The following is a 26,334-nucleotide window of genomic DNA, read 5'->3' as shown; positions in this document are numbered from 1 at the left end:
CCCCCCAGCCGCCGCTAGACTATTGAAGGCCACCTGAAAGAGGGGGATGCTCAGTACAGGGACTTATGGGACAATGTGCTCTTGGATATGGAGGTTACTGAGTGAAGCACCCACTTGAACCCAGAACGTATAGTGTGACAGAAGTTCGACAAAAAACAGGGAGTGGAGCCCGGAGACCCAACTCACGTAATGTAATAAGGACGTGGTGACTCCATATCATGTCATAAGCCTTTCGTAGGTCGAAAAAGACAGCAATAGATTGCTGCTGATTTGCAAAGATGTCCAGATGCTGAACTTCCGGTGAACCAAATTATCAGCTGTAGAATGGCCTTTGCGAAAACTGCCCTGAGATGCAGCCAAAAGACCCCAAGACTCAAGGAGATAACACAGCCACTTGTTAACATCGGTAATGCTGATGGCGATAACTGTCCATCTTGGGGAGGGTTCTTCCCCATTTTCCATTTCGGAACTATCGCACTTTCCTGTCACTTGGATGGGAACTCACCCTCATTTCAGATCTGATTACAGAGGGCAAGGGTGTGATGCAGACAATCTACTGAGAGATGTTTCAGCATTTGGTTGTGGATGAGGTCTGGCCTGAGGCTGTATAGGGGCAACAGGGTACCACACTGGAGAGTTTCCTTTCACTGAATGGAAATTTATATGGCTCCAGGTGGCAGATAGTGAAAGATAAGTGCACTCACTCCACCCACTGTTTTATGAGCCAAAAGGCAGGCTGGTAGTTCTTAGACACATATGGGCAAGCGTAATGCCCAGCAAAATGTTTAGCAACAGCATCTGGATCAGTGTAAATTGCACCTTCTAAGGAAATACTTGGTACATCTGGAGGGGACTGAAAGTCTGGTGGAAATGTACAATTCCCAGGACTATTGCTTTCATCATTTTAAGAGGTTATCAACGCGGACATGGAGCCATTTAAGGGTAGTAAGATACTTCATCTACACATCTACATCTACATTTATAGTCCGCAAGCCACCCAACGGTGTGTGGCGGAGGGCACTTTACGTGCCACTGTCATTACCTTCCTTTCCTGTTCCAGCCGCGTATGGTTCGAGGGGAAGAACGACTGTCTGAAGGCCTCCATGCATGCTCTAATCTCTCTAATTTTACATTCGTGATCTCCTCGGGAGGTATAAGTAGGGGGAAGCAATATATTCGATACCTCATCCAGAAACGCACCCTCTCGAAACCTGGCGAGCAAGCTACACCGCGATGCCGAGCGCCTCTCTTGCAGAGTCTGCCACTTGAGTTTGTTAAACATCTCCGTAACGCTATCACGGTTACCAAATAACCCTGTGACGAAACGCGCCGCTCTTCTCTATCTCCTCCATCAACCCGATCTGGTACGGATCCCACACTGATGAGCAATACTCAAGTATAGCTCGAACGAGTGTTTTGTAAGCCACCTCCTTTGTTGATGGACTACACTTTCTAAGGACTCTCCCAATGAATCTCAACCTGGTACCCGCCTTACCAACAATTAATTTTATATGATCATTCCACTTCAAATCGTTCCGCACACATACTCCCAGATATTTTACAGAAGTAACTGCTACCAGTGTTTGTTCCGCTATCATATAATCAAACAATAAAGGATCCTTCTTTCTATGTATTCGCAATACATTACATTTGTCTATGTTAAGGGTCAGTTGCCACTCCCTGCACCAAGTGCCTATCCGCTGCAGATCTTCCTGCATTTCGCTACAATTTTCTAATGCTGCAACTTCTCTGTATACTACAGCATCATCCGCGAAAAGCCGCATGGAACTTCCGACACTATCTACTAGGTCATTTATATATATTGTGAAACGCAATGGTCCCATAACACTCCCCTGTGGCACGCCAGAGGTTACTTTAACGTCTGTAGACGTCTCTCCATTGAGAACAACATGCTGTGTTCTGTTTGCTAAAAACTCTTCAATCCAGCCACACAGCTGGTCTGATATTCCGTAGGCTGTTACTTTGTTTATCAGGCGACAGTGCAGAACTGTATCGAACGCCTTCCGGAAGTCAAGAAAAATAGCATCTACCTGGGAGCCTGTATCTAATATTTTCTGGGTCTCACGAACAAATAAAGCGAGTTGGGTCTCACACGATCGCTATTTCCGGAATCCATGTTGATTGCTACATAGTAGATTCTGGGTTTCCAAAAACGACATGATACTCAAGCAAAAAACATGTTCTAAAATTCTACAACAGATCGACGTCAGAGATATAGGTCTATAGTTTTGCACATCTGCTCGACGACCCTTCTTGCTCTTTTCCAATCATTTGGAACCTTCTGTTCCTCTAGAGACTTGCGGTACACGGCTGTTGGAAGGGGGGCAAGTTCTTTCGTGTACTCTGTGTAGAAACGAACTGGTATCCTGTCAGGTCCAGTGGACTTTCCTCTGTTGAGTGATTCCAGTTGCTTTTCTATTCCTTGGACACTTATTTCGATGTCAGCCATTTTTTCATTTGTGCGAGGATTTAAAGAAGGAACTGCAGTGCGGTCTTCCTCTGTGAAACAGCTTTGGAAAAAGGTGTTTATTATTTCGGCTTTGTGCGTGTCATCCTCTGTTTCAATGCCATCATCATGCCGGAGTGTCTGGATATGCTGTTTCGAGCCACTTACTGATTTAACGTAAGACCAGAACTTCCTAGGATTTTCTGTCAAGTCGGTACATAGAATTTTACTTTCGAATTCACTGAACACTTCACGTATAGCCCTCCTTATGCTAACTTTGACATCATTTAGCTTCTGTTTGTCTGAGAGGTTTTGGCTGCGTTTAAACTTGGAGTGAAGCTCTCTTTGCTTTCGCAGTAGTTTCCTAACTTTGTTGTTGTACCATGGTGGGTTTTTCCTGTCCCTCACAGTTAAAACACATTTTACGATTGCCTTGAACTTTTTCCATAAACACTCAACATTTTCAGTGTCGGAACAGAAATTTTCGTTTTGATCTGTTAGGTAGTCTGAAATCTGCCTTCTATTACTCTTGCTAAACAGATAAACCTTCCTCCCTTTTTTTATATTCCTATTAACTTCCATATTCAGGGATGCTGCAACGGCCTTATGATCACTGATTCCCTGTTCTGCACATACAGAGTCGAAAAGTTCGGGTCTGTTTGTTATCAGTAGGTCCAAGATGTTATCTCCACGAGTCGGTTCTCTGTTTAATTGCTCGAGGTAATTTTCGGATATTGCACTCAGTATAATGTCACTCGATGCTCTGTCCCTACCACCCGTCCTAAACATCTGAGTGTCCCAGTCTATATCTGGTAAATTGAAATCTCCACCTGAGATTATAACATGCTGAGAAAATTTATGTGAAATGTATTCCAAATTTTCTCTCAGTTGTTCTGCCACTAATGCTGCTGAGTCGGGAGGTCGGTAAAAGGAGCCAATTATTAACCTAGCTCAGTTGTTGAGTGTAACCTCCACCCATAATAATTCACAGGAACTAACCACTTCTACTTCACTGCAGGATAAACTACTACTAACAGCGACAAACACGCCACCACCGGTTGCATGCAATCTATCCTTTCTAAACACCGTCTGTGCCTTTGTAAAAATTTCGGCAGAATTTATCTCTGGCTTCAGCCAGCTTTCTGTACCTATAATGATTTCAGCTTCGGTGCTTTCTATCAGCGCTTGAAGTTCCGGTACTTTACCAACGCAGCTTCGACAGTTTACAATTACAATACCGATTGCTGCTTGGTCCCCGCATGTCCTGATTTTGCCCCGCACCCGTTGAGGCTGTTGCCCTTTCTGTACTTGCCCAAGGCCATCTAACCTAAAAAACCGCCCAGCCCATGCCACACAACCCCTGCTACCCGTGTAGCTGCTTGTTGCGTGTAGTGGACTCCTGACCTATCCAGAGGAACCCGAAACCCCACCACCCTATGGCACAAGTCGAGGAATCTGCAGCCCACATGGTCGCAGAACCGTCTCAGCCTCTGATTCAGACCCGTGAAGGGTGCCACTTATGGCATTGGAGACTCTGCCTACAATCTCTAATGCCCGCAGCAATTACTAGGGCCCAACAGGGTACCACCTTCTGATGGGGGGATCCCGAGGAAGAGTGGATGGCTTGGTTGGCTGCCAAAACATTGGCTGCCGTTGTATGCTGAACATCCACATCGATACTGCCATGTGATGGGGAGCTATGGACAACAGCAGAGGTGAATCCATCCCAGTCATCATTACAGAGAACCCACCCAGGTGAGCATCCAGAGAGCAAAAGTTGAAGGAGGGACAGGATGATCAGGAAGTGGTCACTAAGACACAAGTCATTGTGGATCCTCCAGTGGATATATTTTATTTTGTTTTAGGGCGCAAAAACAACTAAGGTCATAGGCGCCCATGTCAGAACCTTAGAACACTAATCCAAAAAAGAAGGTAAAAACAAACTACACATTAAGCCCAATCGAAGGGAGGAAAAAGAGCTAAGAATAAGGACAACAACTTGGAGAAATGTCCACAATATATGCTGCACAGGCAATGGAGCTTCTGAACTAAGATTAAATGCCCTTCACCATATCGCTACAATGGATAAAAAGTAAAACGTAGTTTACAGCCCATGCATCATGTGCTAAAATGACTGATAACTCAAGATGGCAAACATCCATTAGAACGTAAGTGGTTAAAAAAGAGCATCCAGTCAGGAAATGGCAAACCCTCAAAGGTTGATGACAATGAGCACAAAGTGGGAGGGGGTTCATCACTTTACAAATGACAATGGCTAAAACAACAGTGCCTAATACGCTACCTAGCTAAAATGATCTCATGGTGAGAGGGCCGAGAGGAGGTCAGCGAAGCCACTGGGAGAGGTTTAATTCCCTGGAGCTTGTTCCCATGAAGCGAAATCCAGTGGTGATGGCAAAGCGACACCATATGCTGGTACACAGCAACATGGAGATTATCAGAAGGAATGGAAGAACTAGCAGGCCAAGGTAGAGGACTGCAGCCTTGGCAGCAGTCAGCAGCCTCATTTCCTGTCAGACTGTCGCGAACAGAGGTTAAATAAAGAGTGAGCAAGTGAAAGCACGCAGAGGCTCTGAAGGTCATTGAGAGAATCTGAGCAGATGACAAGTGAAAAGCCTGTGTTGCCTGATACATTGCATGGCCTGATACAGGGCGAAGAGCTCTGCTGTAAATACAGAACAGTGTTCCATAAGCCAATACCGAAAATCGTTTGGGCCAATGACAAAGGCACATCTGCACTACGGTCAGTCCGAGAGCCATCATTGTATACAAAGGTACTATCGCTAAGTTCCGTGTGAAGGTCGAGAAACTTATGGCGACAGACCAAGTCTGGAGCAGTGTCCTTAGAAATCTCATGAAGTCTAAGGTGAACATGGGCAGCCACACAAAGCCTATGTGGTGAAGGGTTCAAACACACTGGGAAAGCAACAGGTATGTTGCTGGAGCAATAGCTGAAAGTGAACTCGATGAGATAACAGAGAAGAGGGATACACCCCATACTGGTGGTCGAAGGAGTCATCGAAGGAGGCAGCACAGGTTGGGTGGCCGGGCATGGCACACAAACGGCATGCGTATTTGCTGAACACAACATCATGCCGGTATAACACAGAAGTTTGGCAGCTTCTGCTTAGAGATTCCCAACCAGGCTGGTGTAAAAGGCACCAGTGATCAAATGGATTCTCTGATGGTGGATTGTATTTAAACAAGGTAAGATGGACGGATGTGCACATGCATAAATAAAACTCACTTATTCTAGTTTTGAATGGACAAGGGATTTGCACTAACTGAGGAGTGTGGTCTGATCTGCTCCCCAGGAATTACCACTTATGACACTGAGGGACTGGGTACAGCAAGCTGTCAGATAAGACATGTAGGAGGAAATAGAAAGTTTCCTATCAAGCACGAGTTGAGGAATTTAGTAGTTTCAGTAAACAGATGAGCAACAGACCCAATATGTAAAGAAGGTGGAAAAATCCCACTGCACCACCAGAAATCCATAAAAACAGTTTTGCCAGTGGAAATGCGAAAGACATCATCGATGCTCCATGAATAAATATGAATGAGACATCACTGATGACACCCCTTAAGGAAAGAAGTCCATAGAGAACTGCAATAGATCGCATACTTGTCAACAAAAAGGGAGCCAAAGATGTCTGGTAGGTGACAGGCCATAACAGTGTTAATAGCTATACCAAAGAGGGCGACACTCAGGACAAAGCCCTCAGGCACCCTGTTTTTCTGGATAAAGGTGTCCGACAAGGCAGAAACCATATGTACCATGGACACTCAGTCTTTTAACAATTCCTGAAGGAAGCCCCATGTGTAGAGTGTACAGAGGATGCCTGTCCTCCAGCAGGCTTCTTAGGCTTTCTCCAAATCAAAAAACATGGCCACAGTCTCGTATTTCCGCAGAAAACTGTTCATGACATGGGTTGACAAAGCGATGAGCCACCATACCAGCTGGTCATGAATCCTACATTCCATCACCTTGCAAACACAGCTGGTGAGAGAAATGGGTCAGTAGCTAGAAGGAAGGTGTTTGCTCTTACCGGGCTTAGATATGGTTATGATAGTGTCTTCTTCACACCTGTGTTGGGGAAACGTGCTATCTGCCCAGATGCGATTGTACTTATGAAGAAAAAGTGCAAGAGAAAGGTGCTGCAACATCTGAATGTTAACATCATCCAGCCCTGGGGTGCAAGATACGGTGAAGTGAGAGACAAGGAGGATATCACCTGAGCCGCTTCCACTCGTTTCCAACGGAGGAAGGCAGGGTGACGGAGGGTACTGCTCAAAATCTCCGCAAAATAGTGGCATAAGGTGTTTGAAATAGCAATGAGGTCCACAATGACTGCTACAGTCAGGCTGGAAATTTTAGACTGGACCTTGGTCCCAGAGAACCACTGGAGGCTGACCCACATGATGGAAGATGGAGTGAAACTGTTAAAAGAACAAGTAAATTAAATCCGGCTAGCCTGAAGAATGCAACGACACTGTGCAAGCAATTTTTTATAATTAATACAGTTTGCCATCATAGGATGATGGTCAAAAAGATGGAGTGCATGTCTGCATGCGCGAAGCGTGTTGTGACATGCCTCAAGTCCACCAGGGGACCAGGACATGGAACTGTAAAGATGAAGAGCAAGGAATGGAATGTTCTGCAGCGGTAAGGATAACATTTGGAAGGTATTCTACCTGGTCATCACAACTGGGGAAATGTCGGTCAGCGAAGGTTGCCAGGGAGGAGTAAAGCCTCCACCCAGCCTCAGAAAGCTGCCAGTTGGTTTTACACACAGTCAGCAAATGGATAGCACACAGGAAATGGTCACTCTAGTATGTGTCCAAAAGAACAGACCACTCGAGACGATGGGCAAGCTAGGTAGTGCAAAATGAGAGGTCCCAATGGGAATAGGTGTGCATGGAGTTCTGAAAGGAATGTGGGTGTGTGTCTGTTAAGGCACATGAGGTTCGCCAAGAGGGCACCTTTTAGACAAGTTCTGGATGAGGCCCAGAGGGGATGATGTGCATTAAAGTCACCAAGAAGCAAAAAGGGGTGAGGGAGTTGAACAATGAAATGGTAGGAAGTCTTCCCTGATGACACCAAATGACAGACGGATGTAGATATTACAAAGACAAAAGGAAAAGTGAGGAAGGAAAATGTGGACTGCAACAGCTTACAGATGGATGTTCACTGAGATGGTTTGACTATGACCGTCATCCCAGATGAGCAGCACGACTCCCTCCATGAGATGGAATGCTGTCTTCAGGGGAGTAGAAAGAAATGCAAGAGGTCAAAGTGGTCGTGAGGAGACAATTTTGTTTCCTGGAGGCAGAAAACAAGTGGACACTGTGATACCAAGAGCAGCCATAATTCCTTCTTGTTGGATCTAATGCTGTGAACTTTCCATCGGAGGAGAGTCATGATGGGGAAAGGGTAGGAGGGAAAAAATGAAGGATTGTCACCTCTGCAGCTACAGAGTGCCAGCATTTAAAGACTCACTGCCACAGGGCACAGAAGCTGGAGGATCTTGTTCCACGACATCTACAGAAGCATCGGCATTCTCACTGGGTTGGCCTGCAGATTCCAGGGTAGAAAAATGGTTGATGGTGTGCACTGGTGAAACAGATGTTGGCTGGATGAGAGTAACATGCAGCAACACCATTGAAGAGGATCTCTGAATTGGCAAAGGAGAAGACCGTTTGCCTTTGTTTGATTTCTTGGGGCCTTTGCAGCTAGCAGATGAAGACTCAGATGTTTGATGGCTGGAGGGATGTAGAAAGTCTTCATGGGAATATTCCTTCTGTCCTTTCCAGCCTGCCAGTTTTGTATCTGGTGATTTCATCTCTGGAGGTGAAGATTTGGTAGCTTGTAGCACAGGAGGAGGAGGAGGAGGAGGAGGAGGAGGAGGAGGAGGAGGGGGGGGGGGGGGTGACGGGGATGCTATCATAACACTAGGCAATTTTACAATTGTGGTGCTGAAAATGAGGTCAAAAGTCTATGTGGCTGTGTCCTTTGTAGAGCAAGGTGTACCAAGAACAGTACTGTAAGTGCCACATGACAAAATGCAGGGCTTTCAACTAGCCAATAACTTGTGAGTGACAGGGCAATGCAGTTTTTCCTTTACCCAGATCTCCTGGATGGCTTGCTCATCAAGATACAAGGGACATTCTCAGGATGAGGCTGCATGGTCACCATTGTGGGGAGGAGGTGGGCAATCGCCCTTGTGAGCATCCCTATCACAAGTAACACATTTTGCTGTGCTTTGACACGAGTATGGTTGTAACGTTAACACTGGTAGCAGCACATCGGGTTTGGAATGTACGGTCAAGACCTTGATGACTTCATACCCTGCTTTGATCTTTGATGGAAGCACTACTCTATCAAACATGAGAAAAAGAGTGTGTGTAGGCATTAAGGTTGCACCAACCTCTTGTATTACCCAATGAATTCCAGTGAGGCACTGATCAGAGAGGTAAGTTTGGATTTCTCCTTCAGTCACAGTATCAAGCAATCTTGAGTAAATAACACCACGTGAGGAATTCAGCGTTTGATGGGACTCAACAGGAACAGGATATCTGTCGTGCAATAAAGCTACAAGCAGTTGTTGGGCTTCAGAACCACAATTGGTATCCAAACTAAAGTGCCATTATGTAAGCGAGAGTAGAATTTCACAGGGCCTGCAATTGCATCAATACCTTTCTTAATTATAAACTGATTAACCACTGTGAAGGACTATCTCCTTCGATACATGGTACCATGAGGAACTGAGGTGCAGCTGGAAGAGTCTTGGAATCTTTAGCCTCATTGTGAGAAAATCCGCCATGATTGCCAGAATCTGCGATGGCGCATTCCTACCACCTGGGGGCCCTCCTCAGAGGGGGACTCACCTGCCTTAGGTGATTGTCCACACATCAGGTCACACCTCCTGAACTTCTGACAGAGGGACCAATTAGCAAGCTGCATAGATGAAAGAAGGCCAGGACTGGAAAACTAGAGATCAATGGCCAAATAAGTTCCGTGATCCACACTTAAGTGACTTCAACAGGCAAAGATTGAGGTGTGCTAGTAAAGTTTCAATGTTTTTACCATGACCAGTTATCACTGTTCCACCCCACAAAGGGTTATGGGTGTTGAAGTCACCCAAGATGAGGAAAGGAGGGGGAGGGGGAGGGGGGGGGCAGCTGAGAGAGTAATGCAGACAGTAAATCCTGGGGCACATCATCATCGGGAGGGAAATAAACATTACAGATAGTAAAATCTTGATGTGCCCATACCTGAGCAGCCACAGCCTCCAATAGTGTATCATGAGGTACGAGGTCACTGTATTTACATTCCAGCACATATGTACGAATACCCTCTCATAGTCTGAAGGTTCTTAAAATAACCTCAACAGCCATGAAGAGCAGGGGTCGAATTGCTGGAAACCATGTTTCCTGGATGACAATACACAATGAATGGTATGTGCTTAAAACCTGCCATAGCTCAGCCAGGTGGTGGAAAAATCTATGACTGTTCCACTGGAGGATCAGACTGAATACTGTGGGGACCATGAAGTGACCATGAGGGACAGGTTATGACCCAGGGTCATGTACTGCCACCAGTCAATACATCAGGAGATCTACTGACATAGGTTCTGTGGCACACTACCCGGGGTAATCTGGTGCCTCAGGGGCCACCGAGATCTCCACATTGGGCACAGAAGGTGTACATGCAGAGTCCAGTGGCATAAGGGCCCCTGGAGTTTCCTTCATCTTGGAGGACTTCTTTATGTCCTCCTCCTCCTTAGAAGACAAGGACTGAGAGGGTTTCCCTGAATTGGTTTTGAGAACAGAGGAAGAACGATATGCCCGACAGCCAGCACCATGAGGTTCCTTCAGCCACAACTGGTGTCTGGCTATGGGCCAGCAGGAACCGTGGAAGGAACAGTCCCAAGGGACCTCTTCCTAGCTAGACAAAATGGAAGAGGATGAGGTGACTGGCTGGAGGACTGCGACCGTGTGCCTGGCAGGGGGAGGAGCCAATGTTTCTGAAGTGGGTGCGAGGGAAGCAGCAGAAGGGCCCTCAACTGCCTGGGGACAGGTATCAGCAGACAGCTCTGAGGGCCCACTGTAAGAGGCACAACAGAGAAAGGCATCATCAAGAGAAAAGATGACAACATTGCAGCTATAGCGTACAACTGTGACATTTGTCTGAGGTGAAGACGCTAGTACTTTTTTCTGGCCTCTTGATATGTGAGCTTGTCCAGGGTCTTATACTCCTGAATTTTCTTCTCACACTTAAAAATGGAGTAATCTGGGGAGAGGGAGCGTTGAGCTCACCACAGTTTACACAGTTGGGAAGAGGGGCACATGGAACATTTTTGTGCAGCAGACTTCCACAATTCCTGCACAAAGGGGTAGCAGCGCAATGGGAAAACCTATGTCTGAACTTCATACACCTGAAGCATCTCATAGGAGGAGGAACATAGGGTTTCATCACCTTGACCTTCTCAGGCTACTTATCAGCATCAAAAGCCAAGATGAAGGCCTGGTAGGAACTCTGTTTTCCCTTGGTCCCCTATGGACACAACAGATGAAGTGCACACCCCACCGCAGCTCATCGTCAGATTGCAGATCACAGTGAAAGATGACACCTTGGACAATACTGACACTCTTGTGAGGAGTGACAGTCACAGAAACTGCATCCAAAGTTTTACAAGAATCACAAGAGAGCAGTGGCTGTGACTAGGCAGCAGATGACATTTTAATGAGGAGTGAGAAATTCTTCATCTTAGAGATGGCTGCAACTTCCCCATATTTGTCTTCAATGTTCTCCACAAAAAATAAAGTCTTTGTGACCAAAAAGGCGTCACCATCGGTCCTGGTAAAGACCAGGTATTGGAGGTAGAATTTTGCTCCTTGTCGTCTAGTCTGCATTCCTCCCATGACGTGACGAGGGAAGGGAATGCATTGCGATCATACTTTGTTGCATTGTATAAGACCTTTCCATTTGAAGAGACTGCTGGGGCTGTAGATCACCAGTGGGAAAAAGGCCATGAGATCACCTGTGGGAGAAAGTGTAAGTTGCTTCATGTGTGAACTATTCACCATTGTGCCGCCCACTCTGAAGTAGGACTCTCCTCATGGGTTCCACCCACCCACAGCAACAGCTACCTGGCCAGTAATCAATTGACAGGAGACCCCTTGCCCCATGCACTGCAGTGGACGACCTTCCCTGCATGACACACACTACTGTAAAATCTGGAAAAGATGGCAGGTCAAACCCAATAATGGAAACCATATAATCACTAATGGAATGTGAGGATAATGCAGAGAGCAAAACCGGAAATCAAGACCAAAATTGTGAACCAGGTCCAGGCAGGGTCTGCACCAAAAAGACTCTCCAACGGAAAGTCATATGAGATAAGAGATAGTCGAAGTGTACGATTGCAGCACAAAAAGAGGACATAGTGCTGCAAAGGCTGGGGCCCCATAGCAGTCCAGCACATACTCACCAAAGAGTAGTGAGCCCCCTGGGATATATAGGTAGATAAATGTGGAATGAAACGCATTTGGCTGTCAAGAGAGGAATGCATGATGCCTTCAATGACTACCATAGCAGAATATTGTCAACTGACCTTTCACAGAACCCAAAGAAATTCTGGTCATATTTAATGATGTTAGTGGTGCCAAAGTTACTAGCCAGTCCCTAGTGAATGAGTCAGGAAATGAAATCAAGATTAGTATAGTAAGAGCTGAAATGCTTAATGTCATTTTCAAATGTACCTTTACAAAGGAAAACCCAGGAAAATCGGCACAATTTAATTCTTGTACTGCTGAAAAGATGAATGAAGTAAGTATTAGCATCAGTGGTGTTGAGAAACAGCTGACATCATTAAAACTGAACAAAGGTCCTGGCCCCCATGGAATCCCTGCTAGATTCTATACCAAATTTGCTGAGTCAGCCCCTCTTCTAACAATAATCTATCATAGATCCCTTGAATAAAAAACCATACCCTGTTCTAGGAAATAGGCACAGGCCACTCCAGTCTACATTGTAATAGAATCTTAGAACATATTACGAGTTAAAACATAATGAGGTGTGTCAAACAGAATGACCTCCTCAATGCCAAACAGCATGTATTTCGAAAACATCAATCATGTGAAACCCATCTTGCACTTTTCTCACATGATTACTAGAAGCTTTGGATCAAGGCAATTAGGTAGATGCAGTATTTCTTGATTTCCAAAAAACATTTGGCTCTGTACCACATTATGCTTATTGTCGAAAGTATGACCATATTGGGGCATCAAGTGAAATTTGTGACTGGATTCAGGACTTTTTGGTAGGGAGGACAAAGCATGTTATCTCGGATGTAGAGTCACCGTCAGATGTAGAAGTAACTTCGGGTGTGCCTCAGGGAAATATGATGAGACACTTGCTGTTCATGTTGTATATTAATGACCCAGAAGACAATGTTAATAGCAACTTCATAATTTTTGCAAATGATGCAGTTATCTACAATGAAGTACTACCTGATAGAAGCTGCATAACTATTCAGTCAGATCTTGATAAGATTTCAAAGTGGTGCAGAGATTGGTAACTTGCTCTAAATGTTCAGAAATGTAAAATTTTGCACTTCACAAAATGAAAAAATGAAAATGAAAAACATAGAATCCTATGACTATAATATCAATGAGTCACAGATGAATGAGTCACAGATGGAGTCGTCATACAAACACCGGCATGTAACACTTTGTAGGGAGATGAAATGGAGTGATCACATAGGTTCGGCCGTGGGTAAAGCAGGCATTACTGTGTGCGTAGTAATTATTCTAATCTTATCTCCATGATTCCTATGTCCTATTTAGACACAAAATGAAAACAATTCTCTTCAGTTTCCCAGGACTCCAACATAAGGGGTGAATGATAAAGAACACAAACTGCAGGGAGACGATGACTATTTCAAATAAACCACTAAAAAAAAAGTAGGAGTCATGTTGTGTAAAAATGAGCATTGATAAAAAACCAGTTTTGACATGTATTTAAGCATTCATAAAATAAAGCACTTCATTCCTTGCTGGAAAGCTGTCATAATTACCTTTAGTTAATCCTGTGAACGCTCCAATATGGCTATCTGTCAGTACAACTAATCCACATAAGTCACTGGAATAAAGGGCTAGAGCAGTCTGCAAGCGCTGTGGCTGAGGATCAAGATTTCTGAAAAACAACAAACAAAATTAAAATGACACATGCAGAACACGTACAACAAAAGAAGCAGGAGGCAGGAGCGGGGAGTAGAGATTTTGAACTTTCAATGTTGCTATTTTTGCAATTTCTCTTTCAGCCAACAGTACTAAACTTCTGCTAGCCTCCTATAATACTTGAGATTAATTTTTTGAACCATCTCAGAAACAGAATCAGTGGTACAACAACAGCACCACTTGTTAAAACCTAACATCAACAAGAGAATGCATAGTTCTCGAGTTGCCAATCTCTTAGCAACTCACAGCTATCTCTCCTCCTCTTCCTCCTCCTCCGCCACTCCCCTCTTTCTTCCTATCAAATTCTGACTAACATAAGGTATCACTGCTCCTAAATAAAATTTTTTTGTTATCATCTCCAAATTGATGCACAATAACAACTTCAGTACTAATACTGCAATGTTTTAATCCCAGAGACTACATCCTGTAACTTCTCTTTCATAAAGTACTATCTTGACCATATTTCTTACTGGGGAGCTCACTGAAATTTGCCCAACTTTTAAACATTACACAACACCAAATAGAAGTAACAAGAATTTCAAGGCTATTATCATCTAAAACAAAGTCTCTCGTTTCACAAACTGTTCAATGGCTAAAAACTTAATCCGTGAATCAACACAGGTGTCACTTGTCACCTTCTATGCAAAGACAGTTAAATTACTGGGCTGTTATGAACACAATTGATATCTACTACAGTAATTATTCCCCATGATAATATCAAATTCCTACTGCTTGTGTACCTGGAAAAGTCTGCCTTTAGAGGAGAGAGGTGAACAGTACAAGGAAAGTGGCCAGTGCTCATTCACAACACAAGTAGCTAAGTCCTAGAAGCAAACCATCTGCCATCTTATTGTCAATGTGGTAGTTATTATTTGGATTGTAGCACTGACACCAGCTGATGTGCCAACTATTTACTGTGACTTCTTATGGTGTACAAGTAGTAGTCACTTAAATTTCCCATGAAATATCAGGAGTTTTGTTTCAACAGGATTGTAAAGGATCATTCCTCCCTCCCATAATTTCACTCTGCCGCAATGCAACAGCAAAACTAAGTGAAACTGCATCACACCTTTAGTTGGTGCACATACATGTATGTGCCCAAGTATTTTATTACACCTTACACCACACTTCCTGTATCTACATCTTTTATATACAATTTTTTTTTTACATTTATCACTTGTAATGACAGAAATGCTACTTCATGTAGATCACATCACAACATAAACTTTTAATTTACATAAAACTATCTAAAATGTGAATATTTCTTTTGATGTTATTGGGAAATTGGTGATGGTATTTCTTATGATGTTTTGATTAATAGTCTAACAGAATGGAAAATTGTAAAGAAGAACAAAGATAACCACAGCATTTATGAAAATACTATGTAACATCAGTATGACCTTATTGTAAAGTTGTTTTTGTAATGCCATTTAGCCTGAAGATGAGGGATCCCCTCAAAACATGTCACCAAATAAGTAATACAATAGTTGACAAAGTTTGTGACTGGTAGTGGTAATTAAAAAAAAAAAAAAAAAACACCTTTATATATTTCTTGAAACAGTCACAGTCGAAAAATAGTCAAAATGGCTTCAAAAAAAGAATGGAAAAATTTAACAGTCTGAGAAAGACTAACCATGTGTTTCTCAAGTGTGTGTTTCCATTCAAACAGAGAAGTACTATGAACTTGAGAACATATTTTCCACTTTTTATCAAGTAATACTACATGGGCACTGCTGAGCATAGCTGCAGCTTGTAATAAATTAATAAAGGGATTCTTCTACCTTCGAGCAACCTCTGGCTCACCCCAATTCACCATCCTCCACATCCTCTTCAGGTGGGAGTTGGATGGTGAGGTTCCTGTTCCCCCCCTCTTATGCAGAAATTGATATTAGTATCACCTACAACCAGTGATAAAGCAGTACTGCAGTTCTCCCTCTTTTAAATAGTACTGCAGAGACTATAAGGTTGTAGCATTCGCAATAACCAATGGCACGTCTGATGTGACAGGTTTAAAATGCTGAGAATTGTAATATGAACATGAAAATATATGCCTTACCGCAAGTGTTTTTAACTGTCTCCATGAACAGAGGCATGTCTCTGGCTTCCTCACTGCTGACAACAATGTAGAAGATGAACTGTTTAATCAAATGTGTGTCTTTTCTGTAGTTTACAAAAGAGTGTTGTCATTGTTTTTATACAGAACAAGCTCTCTCATCCTACCATTTGTTCTAAAAAGCTACTGTTGTGGTAGCCATAAACCATCTGCAAGTGATAACAGCCTTCTGGGTACGAAACAGTTTCACTGAATTCAGGTATTTCCTGCTAACTCTTACTTTACACCAAACTGCTCATCTGGCAGAAAGTACCTGTCTACATAACTTTCAATTATGGATACGCATCACAAACTCAGAACACCTGCCAACCTTTAACTCACTTAAATGGCAACACTTTTCTTCTTTTGTTTCCTTTCTTTCTTAATCAGTAAGTAATATAAGGACTGCATTTTCTGTCGGCCAGTAAAACAATTCAGTGTTTATGTATTGCACTGCAGATTATGGCAACACATTTCACTTGCAAAGAAACCTACATTAAGGAAGCAACAGTTTACTTTTAGACAGAACAGGTTGCATTCTTTTGTGTACTTGTGGACTATCTGAACTTCTAGCACTCCATTTATCCACTGATAGTACCCATCTATGCAATAAGCTAATAGTATGGAAGGGTACATTCCAGTGTAGGCCTCTATTTTCCTGGACATTCATAAGCCTTAGTAGCCAGCAGCCACTGATTTTAGAGTTACTGGAGGCCATCCTGAAAAATTATCAGTCTACTCTCCCTGTTAGTCATATACACTTACATAAAAGACACAAAGTGACTCGCCATAAACAAGGAACTTTCTCACTGAAGTAATATCTTATCTACCCTAGTACCTTCAGAATTATATTCAGTTTTGCTCTGTCATGTACATATAACAGGAATGTAAACCATGAAAAGAGGTGCAAGGAAACAGCAGAACTTCCATGGATACCAGCCTTTGATTGTATTATTGCATAAATTGAATGAACACGTAAACACAACACAAATTCACAGATGTTAAAGCCATCTTTAATAATTATCCCAAGCAATTTACAGTCTTATGTTTGATGTACCTACTCCCACACGACACTTTAAAATGAATGATAATGTTTCTTGGAGGGAGACTACCAACAAAAGTTTCACCACTCCAGCCTCCCCCACCCCAATTTCACTGTTTCAGGCAAGAAATGTTTTCCTTCACATTAACACAACACTTCATCAACACATTGAATGCTAACTGCTGAAACACATACACATTTTATGGTGTGACAAGATCAGTAATGGTTACTAATCAGTGGCTTACGACCACTTCATATCAAAAATTCCACTTCTGTCGTGCTCCCTGAGGTACAAGTTCCAACTTTCAACACAACCATAGTTTAACTTCAACTTACTTATTTCTGAAAATGAGGATCCAAAGCAGTTTTGGATAGACATATATTGAGCAAATACAGTGTTTTACACACAGTTCTACCAGTGCATAATGCATATCTGCTTCAAGAAAGCATACATATCAACAGTTAGTTCTCATATTATACCCTTCTGAAACAATAATAATTGTAATATTAGTAGTATTCCATTAGTTTTTATTAAAAATTTACCCTGAACTCTGAAGCTTCACCCGACAAAAATCCAGCACATCAGCGGATAAAATTCTTATATTGTGCATCTGTTTCATCTGCGAGCCTAAGTGTATGGTGAAACTTTCCTCTAGTCTTGGCATAGGCAGCTTATCTTCGTGAGCACCTTTGTTGAATGTGCGTGGAGTATTTCTAAAAGAAATAGTTTATTTTAAATACAAATACTTTGGAACACATGACATACAATATAGCAACAAACAGGACCTTTTGTTACTATTAGCTAGAGTTCAGTATCTGAACAGCAGACACATGCAAACACAACAGCAACAAAGTATTCTTTTACATTAATTGTTACGGCATAAAGCCAAGCGCTGGCACATCAGTCAATAACGACAGAGAAGGGATAGCTGTGAGAAGACTTCAGCCAATCGCACACTGACTGACCCCTCTCCAGGTTGACAACGCGACAGCAGTGGCCCCTCTGTGAAGAGGAAATAAGCATAGCAACCGACTGGCAACATCCCACTTGAACAGCAGCTTCAAGATTAGGCACTTGTATAGCAGTGTGACCGCTAGTTACTTCACTTGTACTGTCCATGTCGCACAGACTTTGAATTGTTTATACTGAAGATGGTCGCTTATTTTGTACATCGCTCTTTCCTTGTGACACTTCTGTTTGATTGTCAAAGTTAAGTATTGTCATTTACTTTTGGTAATAAAACTCATTAATACGACTTGTTTGATTTGATTGTCTAGTGAATCAAGTATGAAGGATGCCTTGATACCCCATATTTGACGACAAGGCTGGAGACATAATATTTGGTGACGAGGTGTAAGAAGAACCTGGTGCCTAGCTGCCACTGTTTTCTTTTGTTGTGGGCTTTTGTGTTTTGCTGGCACCTTTATTCTACCTTGTCTTTTCATTGCAAGGGTGTGTTTACATGTGTCAACAGTCTCTTAAAGTGTTTTTGCAATTCAGTGTTTTCAGGTGGGCGTTACAGATATTTTCTTTGCTTGTGTACTTTTTTTCATTGCTTGCATTGCCTGTTTATTGCATTTGCCTATTCCAAATTGAGCAACCCACCTCTCCCACCCCCTGCTCCAGTGCCTAAGCTGCAAGTGATAGATGCAATACAACTAACACAGATGTTTCAGTTTCAGATGCAACACATAGCTCTACACTGATAAACATGGTACAGCAGCAACTAACCCATCAAGCCACCAATACAGTCCAACAGGCAACTCCTGTAGCTCTGAGTGCCATACCGCCTTTTCACCAGTTTAATGAACAAGAAGAGGAATGGCTTGAGTGGTTGCAACAGTAGGAAGCCCACATAACTGCTCACATTGTACCAGGTACTGTGAAACTGCATTACTTTTTGTTAATGGTAGGAAGTGCAGTCTTTCGCCTCATCCAGAGAAATTGTTCCCTAACACCACACTGAGTGCACTCTCCTATGAACAGGTGGTAGAGTCTAACTACTATGAGCAACAAATGAATGTGGTGGCTGCTAGGTACCAATTCTTTCATTTCAAGAACAGGTCAGAACAAACTTATCACGAGTGGGTAACAGATTTGCAGGGTATGACAGGGAAATGCAAATTCAAATGTGCTTGTGGTGCTTTATATTCAGAAATTATGTTGTGTGATGCGGTTGTGTACAATGTAACTGATGTCAGACTTAGAGAACACATTTAGAAAGTCAGATACACCATTTCAGCATGTAGTGCAAATTCTAGATCAGTACAATTCAGGTGCAGAGTCAGTTGATAAATTTGAGCAGCCCCCGATTTGGAGGGTTGAGTTGTTCCTTTCTTGCGACTGACCCAGTAGGAAGCAACAGCCCATGTGCGCCAAGACACACAAACGTTTGTCTAAACAGCAAACAGAATTAAATCATGCCCTCGGTGCTATTCACAGCACAAATGCCAAGACTGCTCGACCAGACAAGCACAGTGTTACACTTGTGGCAAGAAAGGTCTTGTACACTCCATATGTTTGCAACAGAGCAAACATAAGAATTCTGCCCACTTACAAAAATCTAGTCACAAGGCCCATGTTACCTATGCAGTGTATTCAAAGCCTGCTGAAGGCATTAGCAAAACTAGCAAGCAAACAGTTTCTTCAGTGCAATGCAAGTCCAACAAACCTTTTGTTCATTTACATATTAGTGGAAAATGTGTGAAATTTCAGTTGGATGCAGGTGTGTCTCTTACATTGCTGAATCTTAGCACACCTGAACCGTTAGGCTCCCAACGCCAGTCTAATACTAAGCACACACCTGACGGCTTGTAGTGCACACAACATCCCTGTTTTCAGAAAATGTACTTTGCCTGCCATGTATCACTCACATACGCGAACTGTGACTTTCACTGTGCTACAATCACATGATTGTGAGAACATATTTGGCCTTGATTCATTTGATTTGTTTGGCTTTAAAATTCGGAACAATGTGCTGTCAGTGACTGCATTTAATGCCAAAGACAGAGTAGCTAGTTTGCTGAAAGAATTCCCTGAACTCTTTTCTGAAGGTTTAGTCAAGGCTAACAATTTTGCTGCACATATTACTATGACAGACAATGCTCAGTTGAAATTTTGCTGGGCCAAAACTGTTCCCATTGCATTATGGAACAAAGTTACTGGTGAACTTAAAGAACTGCAAGATAGTGGAGCTATTGCATCCATACAAGCTAGTCAATGGGCAAGTCCACTGGTTTTTTTTCCCCTGACCTTCAAGTCACATTCGTCTCTGTATTGACTTCAAGTCGGCAGTCAACCCACAACCTGCGATTGACACTTATCCAGTGCCACACCCAGAGGATCTCATGAATAGATTAGGCGCTAGATGTAACTTTTCAAAAATTGATTTGCATGATGCATATCTTCAAATGCCACTAGATGAAAGAATCTTAAATCGTGTGTGTTGTGAACACTCATTTGGGCTTGTTTAAATATTTGTGTTTGCCGTTTGGCAGTGTTTCCGCACCCACCATTTTCCAGCCATATTTGCAACAGCTGACTGCTCAAGTACCCAACTGTTCAAACTATTTGGATGATATTGTCGTAGCAGGTCATACACCTGAAGAACGCATTGCAAATTTGTGTGCCTTGTTTTGCGCATTATCTGATGCAGGACTAAAGTGTAGACTTGACAAGTGTGATTTTTTCTTTTAACCTGAGTTGCAGTATGTTGGTCATGTCATAAACAGTCAAGGTGTACATCATCTTCAGTCACATTTTTTGGCCATAAGGGACCTTCCAGTTCCTCACAATGTCACAGAATTGCAGTCAGTATTCGGGAAAATGAACTATTACATCTGGTTCATACCGAATGCTGCACAAACCGCAGCTCCTTTGTATTGCTTGCATCTCAAGACTGTCTCCTTTGTTTGGACAAACTTATGCCAAGAAGCTTTTCAAAAGCTTAAAGATGCATTTGTCCAGTGATCGATGTCTGGTTCACTTTGATCCTGACAAACCAGTTGTGTCGCATGTTGACGCTTGTTCTTACGGGATCGGTGCAATGCTTTCGCACAGATTTGGCAATAAAGACAAGCCTATTGCTTTCACATCAAAAGTGTTGTACAAAGCCCAGTGGAACTATTCATAAATAGCAAAAGAAGCATTGTCTATTGTGTATGGTGTCACCAAATTCCACCACTACTTGTAAGGCAGAAAATTCTAATTAGTAATGGATCACAAGCCATTGCAGACCTTGTTTCATCTGATTAAGCCAGTTTCTTTACAAACTGGCCCAAGAACTGCAAAGATGGGCTTTGTTGTCATCTCAGTACCAGTACTGAGATTGTGTATCATCCGACAGCTCAACATGGAAATGCGGATGCACTTTCACATCTTTCTATTAACCCTGATACAGACTTCGATGCTTCTGCTGCATCTTGTTGTCACATCGATACTCACGATTCTGAATTGCTTCAACTCTTCCTTTGAAGGAAAATAGAACGGGTCATGGAAGCTGATTCAGATTTGAACATTTTGCTAAAATACATTTGCACATCTTGGCCTTGCTCACTGCATAGCATAAAGAACTCTGTAGTGCTCCAATACTTTACACGTCAGCATAGCCTCGCTATACAGGAAGGTGCGATTCTTGTTTACAATGACAGTGGACAGTCACGTGTGTTGATCCCCAAAGCCTTGCAAAAAGAAGTGTTGCAGTTACTTCACCAAAGGCATTGGGGGATTATTCGTATGAGACTGTTAGCGCGTCAACACTCGTTGGTTGACTGTGGTAGACTCATATAGCAAGTTTCCTTTTTCTGTGCCAAGAGACTCGACAACATCACGTAGCACAATTCAGGTGTTATCCTCTATTTTTTGCCTGTAAGGTTTACCTGAAGTCATAATGTTGGACAACAGCCCTCAGTTCACGTCAAATTAATCTGAAACATTCTGTGAACACAATGGGATACAGCATCTAACTAGTGCACCGTTCCATCCACAATTAAACAGGGAAACAGAACGTTTTGTCAGAACCTTCAAGCAGCAGACGGCCAAACTTTGCAGCAGACGGCCAAACTTTACATCACACACGCACACGCACACAAAGACCATGTATCAAGCATCGCAACTGTTTTTCGCCTCCTAGCGTTCGCATCCGCGAGATGGGCCATTGCTGACGGAATTGCTTCACAAATGCCGCCATCTGACACTGTTCCACCTGCTCCAACCTCCTCAGCATCCAGTGCCGAAGGAAGGCTGCAAGTATCCCTTTGCACTACATGATTCTGTGTTTTTCAGGGTTTTTAGTGGCAGTGGCTAGTGGGCACGAGGCGAGATCCTTTGTCTACTTGGCGCATGCATGCACCTCATTTCATGCCCAGACAGACTGCAGTGCTGACAACACAATCACATTCACCACTGTCATGTGCACAGTGATCCTTTTTTATCTCTTCCCCCAGATTCACAGATCCTGAGGGCAGCGCCTCCACAGCAGCTGCCAGAGGGTGTCATCATGACAACACAGGAAGACCCCATGGAGACAGAGCCCCAAGTATCTCATACTCACAATGATTATGGTGTAGCCACCACTGACGCTTTGTCAATGAAAGTGAAAATCTCCTATGTCGAAGAGTTTTTCAATTTGCTGTACACACAAGTCACAGAGAACCCAAAATAATAATAAGGTTTAATAAGCTCTCTGAAAAGCGGTGCAATCTGGCAGGCAGGGAGAATGGCAATTTCCACAATTAACACAGATGGGGGAGGGGCAGAAGGAGCATTTGCACGCAGAGGTCATCCACAATCTCTACAGATGGGGCTAGTGTTGCAATGTGAAGACATGTGCATGAATTTCAAACACTTGAGGCACCACACAGCAGGGACAGACATGGTTTCACATCGCATTGGTGTACCATCACCTTGACCTTATCAGGCAATGAATCGCTCTCAAAGGCCATGATGAAGATAATTGGTAGCAACCCTATTCTCTTTTGGACCCCTATGGACATGATGGACAAAACTTACCAGTCAACTTGTTACAAGCGAGCAGCACCAGTGGCTGAGAAGGGACTGCAGTTCTGATCATAACTAATCCACTTTTCATTTTAGATATGGCTGCCACTAACTCAAACAAGTCGTCTACTTTCTCCACAAAGAGTAAGGGCTTTGTTACCAAGAAGGAATCACCACAAGTACTTGTGCAAATCAAGTATTGCAGGGAGTATTTCTCTGCTTGCCACTTAGCTCTACGTCCCTCCCAAGGCATAGCCAGCAAAGGGAACATTTTAAGGTCGTATGCCTCTGCATTAAACAAGGACTTTCCTTTCACAAAGACTGCACGGACCGTATCACCACCAGTGGGAGTTGAGTTAATTTGCAACATTTGCGGATCATCGAACATGCTGCTACCCACTCGGGGTTGGGGTGGGGGTGGGTGTGAGGTTATGGTGAGCAGGAGGAGGGTACGAGTGAGGTGATTATTAGGGGCAGAGCGAGTGGGAGGATGGTTATGGGAGGAAGGGACAAGGGTGAGGTCATGGTAATGAGGGGATGCGGGAAACCGAGAGTGCACATGTGCTTCTTGGGGAGGGAGAAAACCGAGCGTGCTTGCTTCAGGAGCGGGGAAAAAACCGAGCAGGGGTTTCAGAGGAGGATGGCTGGGGGGGGGGGGGGGGGGGGAAATCACGCATACATGCTTGCTTGGGGGGGGGGGGGGAATGTTTTTGGGGAGAGGGAAAATGAGTGGGTTCAGATGTCAGAAGGAGTGGTGAAAACATGGCGTTTTTCCCGTGGGGTGACATGCAAGTTACTTTTTTTTGTGGGTAGGGAAGCATAGTCCCTGATTTTGGGGCCAGAAGGGAGTTGTGTGCTGGGTTGCAAGAAGCAGGTCTTGAGTGTGTGAGAAGTGGAGGAATGTCATTAGTTTGTTATTTGTAGGCTTCAGTCCAAAGACTGGTTTGACGCAGCTCTTCATGCTACTCTATGCTGTGCAAGGTTCTTCATCTCCAAACAACTACTTCATCCTATATCCATTTCATTTCCTGTACATATTTTCGTCTCTCAGTTTATACATTCCCCACTTCCCTCCAACACTAAATTGATAATTCCTTGGCATTTCAAAATGCGTCCTTTCATCTGATCCCTTCCTGTTTGTGAAGTTCTGTGACTAACTCCTTTTCTTCCCAATTCCAATCAGTACCTCCTCATTAGTTACCATGCTTTACTTACCTAATCTTCAGCATTCTGCTGCAGTATCACATTTCAAAAGCTCCCATTCTCTTCTTTTCTAAACTGCTTTCCATGCATGTTTCCCTTCCATACAAGGCTGCACTCAGATAAATATACTGAGAAAAGATTTCCTCACATTTAAATTTACATTAATTTTTAACAAACTCCTCGTTTTTAGAATTGCTTTTCCATGTGCAACCCACCTCCATTTTATACCTTCTCTTCTTTGGCCATCATCAGTTATTTTGCTACCAATTAGCAAAACTCTACCACTACTTTTAATACTGTATTTCCTAATCAAATTCCCTAAGCATCTTGTGTTTTAATTCTACTACATTCCACTACCCTAATTTCATTTTTGTTGGTGTTCATCTAATATCCTCCTTTCAAGATACTCCCCATCCCTTTCGACTGTCTCAAATTGTTTGCTGTCTCTGACGGAATTTAATATCTGCAAACCTCAAAGTTTTTTACTTGTTCCTGAATTTTAATTCCATCTTCAAATTTGTATTTGGTCTCCTGTACTGCTCACTCAATGAACAATCTCACTCCCTTCCCAACCACAGCTTCCCATTAATGACCCTTAACTCCTGTACTTGCAGCCTGGTTTCCTTGTAAGTTGTAAATAACCTGTTGGTCCATATATATCCTGCTACTTTCAGAAATTCAAACAGTTTATTCCAGTCAACATTGTATTACAGGACTGTTTTCTCTATTCATCTGGATTAACTTCCATTTTTCTACATTTACAGCAAGCTGCCATTCACAATAGAAATTCTAAGTCACCCTGTATCCTCCTACAGTTACTCAATGACTATACATTGCTATGTACCACAGTGCCATCAGGAAACAGTCACAGACTGTTGCTCATCCCACCCGTCAGATCGAGAGCAATCCTATCGCACTTCCCTAGGGCACTCCTGATGATAACTCCGTCTCTGACAGACATTCGCCATCGATGAGAACATACTGCGTTCTATTATTTAAGATGTCTTACAGCCTCTCCCATGTCAGGTAACCTAATTTCATCTGAGTGTTCACTTGAAAACTGCAATCATTGCTCATATTAATTTTTACATGTATCAACTGAAATTTCTAAAGTGATTTTTCTGTCTTTGTACCAAAAAACTTAAGTTTACAATCAGCAGAATAAATCACTTCTCTATTTATATTTCACATTTTGTTGGCCTCAGTTTTATTTTAAGCAGTGAGCTCCAACATCCGACTTTTCTCCACCTTTAAATGGCACCTACTGTCTAAATCTAAAATCTAGTAGCTTAATTTTGTGAATACTGATATACATTCAACTACCATGTTAAAGGATAATATGATTATTACATATACAAACAGTATCAAATGTCTTTCCTGATTGTTCCATACACAACACATATAAATATTTACTTCTTGAGACAATTGTAAACTAGACTACAGCTTCAACTGTGTTGAATACTAATCTTCTCCTTTCACATTCATTCTCCTGTGAACAATTCTGGACGTCTCTAATATTCCACGAACTTCACACTGACCTCTAGACAAAGCACTTTTCTCAGAGTGGAAGGTGGAAATGTTGAATACCCAGAAACACAGTACTGGCAATAACAGTGTCCTTTAAGTATTGAAACTGAAGATTCAGTCCAAACAATATTCCTCTGAACTTTCAGTTTCTTGAAATGCATTCACAAATCACTTCAATAACATTAGTAATAAAAAGCTTCTCTTTACACTTATATATTTGCCTTGAATATATAATCTGTGTTTTATTCTCTCATTTCTTTGTCATATATTACTTTCTGTACAAAAGCCATTGCTGGCTGGCTTTGCAACCTGTGGAAGTATTAAAATTCTGCATATCGGCTTATGTGCCAGAGTACAACTAATCTTAAATTTTAGGCTGTGTATGACAGCCTCCTCTCAAATATTTCAATGTACTTTTGGATTTTCTCAGAGGTGACTGGCTACAGACTTCCAATATTCATTCCACTGCACCATTCTACCTCTGTCATTTTCAGTATTGAAACCAAACCCATTGTAAGTTCATACCAATATTTACATTTATTTAACTGCATAATAGGAAACATTACTGACATAAGCAAATATTACATCTTACTGATGTAAGTCTTCCATATATTTCCTGTAGCACTCATTCTTACATACAGTACCTTCAGCATTTTCAGACACTGAAAGTTGAGGAGGAAGGAGCTCATCATCAGTTTTGAAACAGGAAGACAGTTAAGCAAATGGTGGGTATTAGGTAATGC

General features: G+C 42.7%; 1 protein-coding gene across 1 annotated transcript in view; it reads right to left on the bottom strand.

The window, feature by feature from the left end:
* Positions 1-26,334, bottom strand: part of LOC124556322 (protein C12orf4 homolog) — a 151,103-nt gene that overhangs the window by 101,837 nt on the left and 22,932 nt on the right. The window contains exons 5-6 of the mRNA XM_047130294.1: positions 17,407-17,577; positions 13,567-13,685 (exon numbers count right to left, since the gene is read on the bottom strand). Of these exons, the coding sequence (XP_046986250.1) occupies positions 13,567-13,685; positions 17,407-17,577 (290 nt within the window). The remainder of the gene's footprint in view (positions 1-13,566; positions 13,686-17,406; positions 17,578-26,334) is intronic.

Source organism: Schistocerca americana, chromosome X (assembly GCF_021461395.2).
Source record: "Schistocerca americana isolate TAMUIC-IGC-003095 chromosome X, iqSchAmer2.1, whole genome shotgun sequence".
NCBI lineage: Eukaryota > Metazoa > Arthropoda > Insecta > Orthoptera > Acrididae > Schistocerca > Schistocerca americana.
Note: the sequence above shows the minus strand (reverse complement) of the source record. Positions and strands in the feature narration are given on the sequence as shown.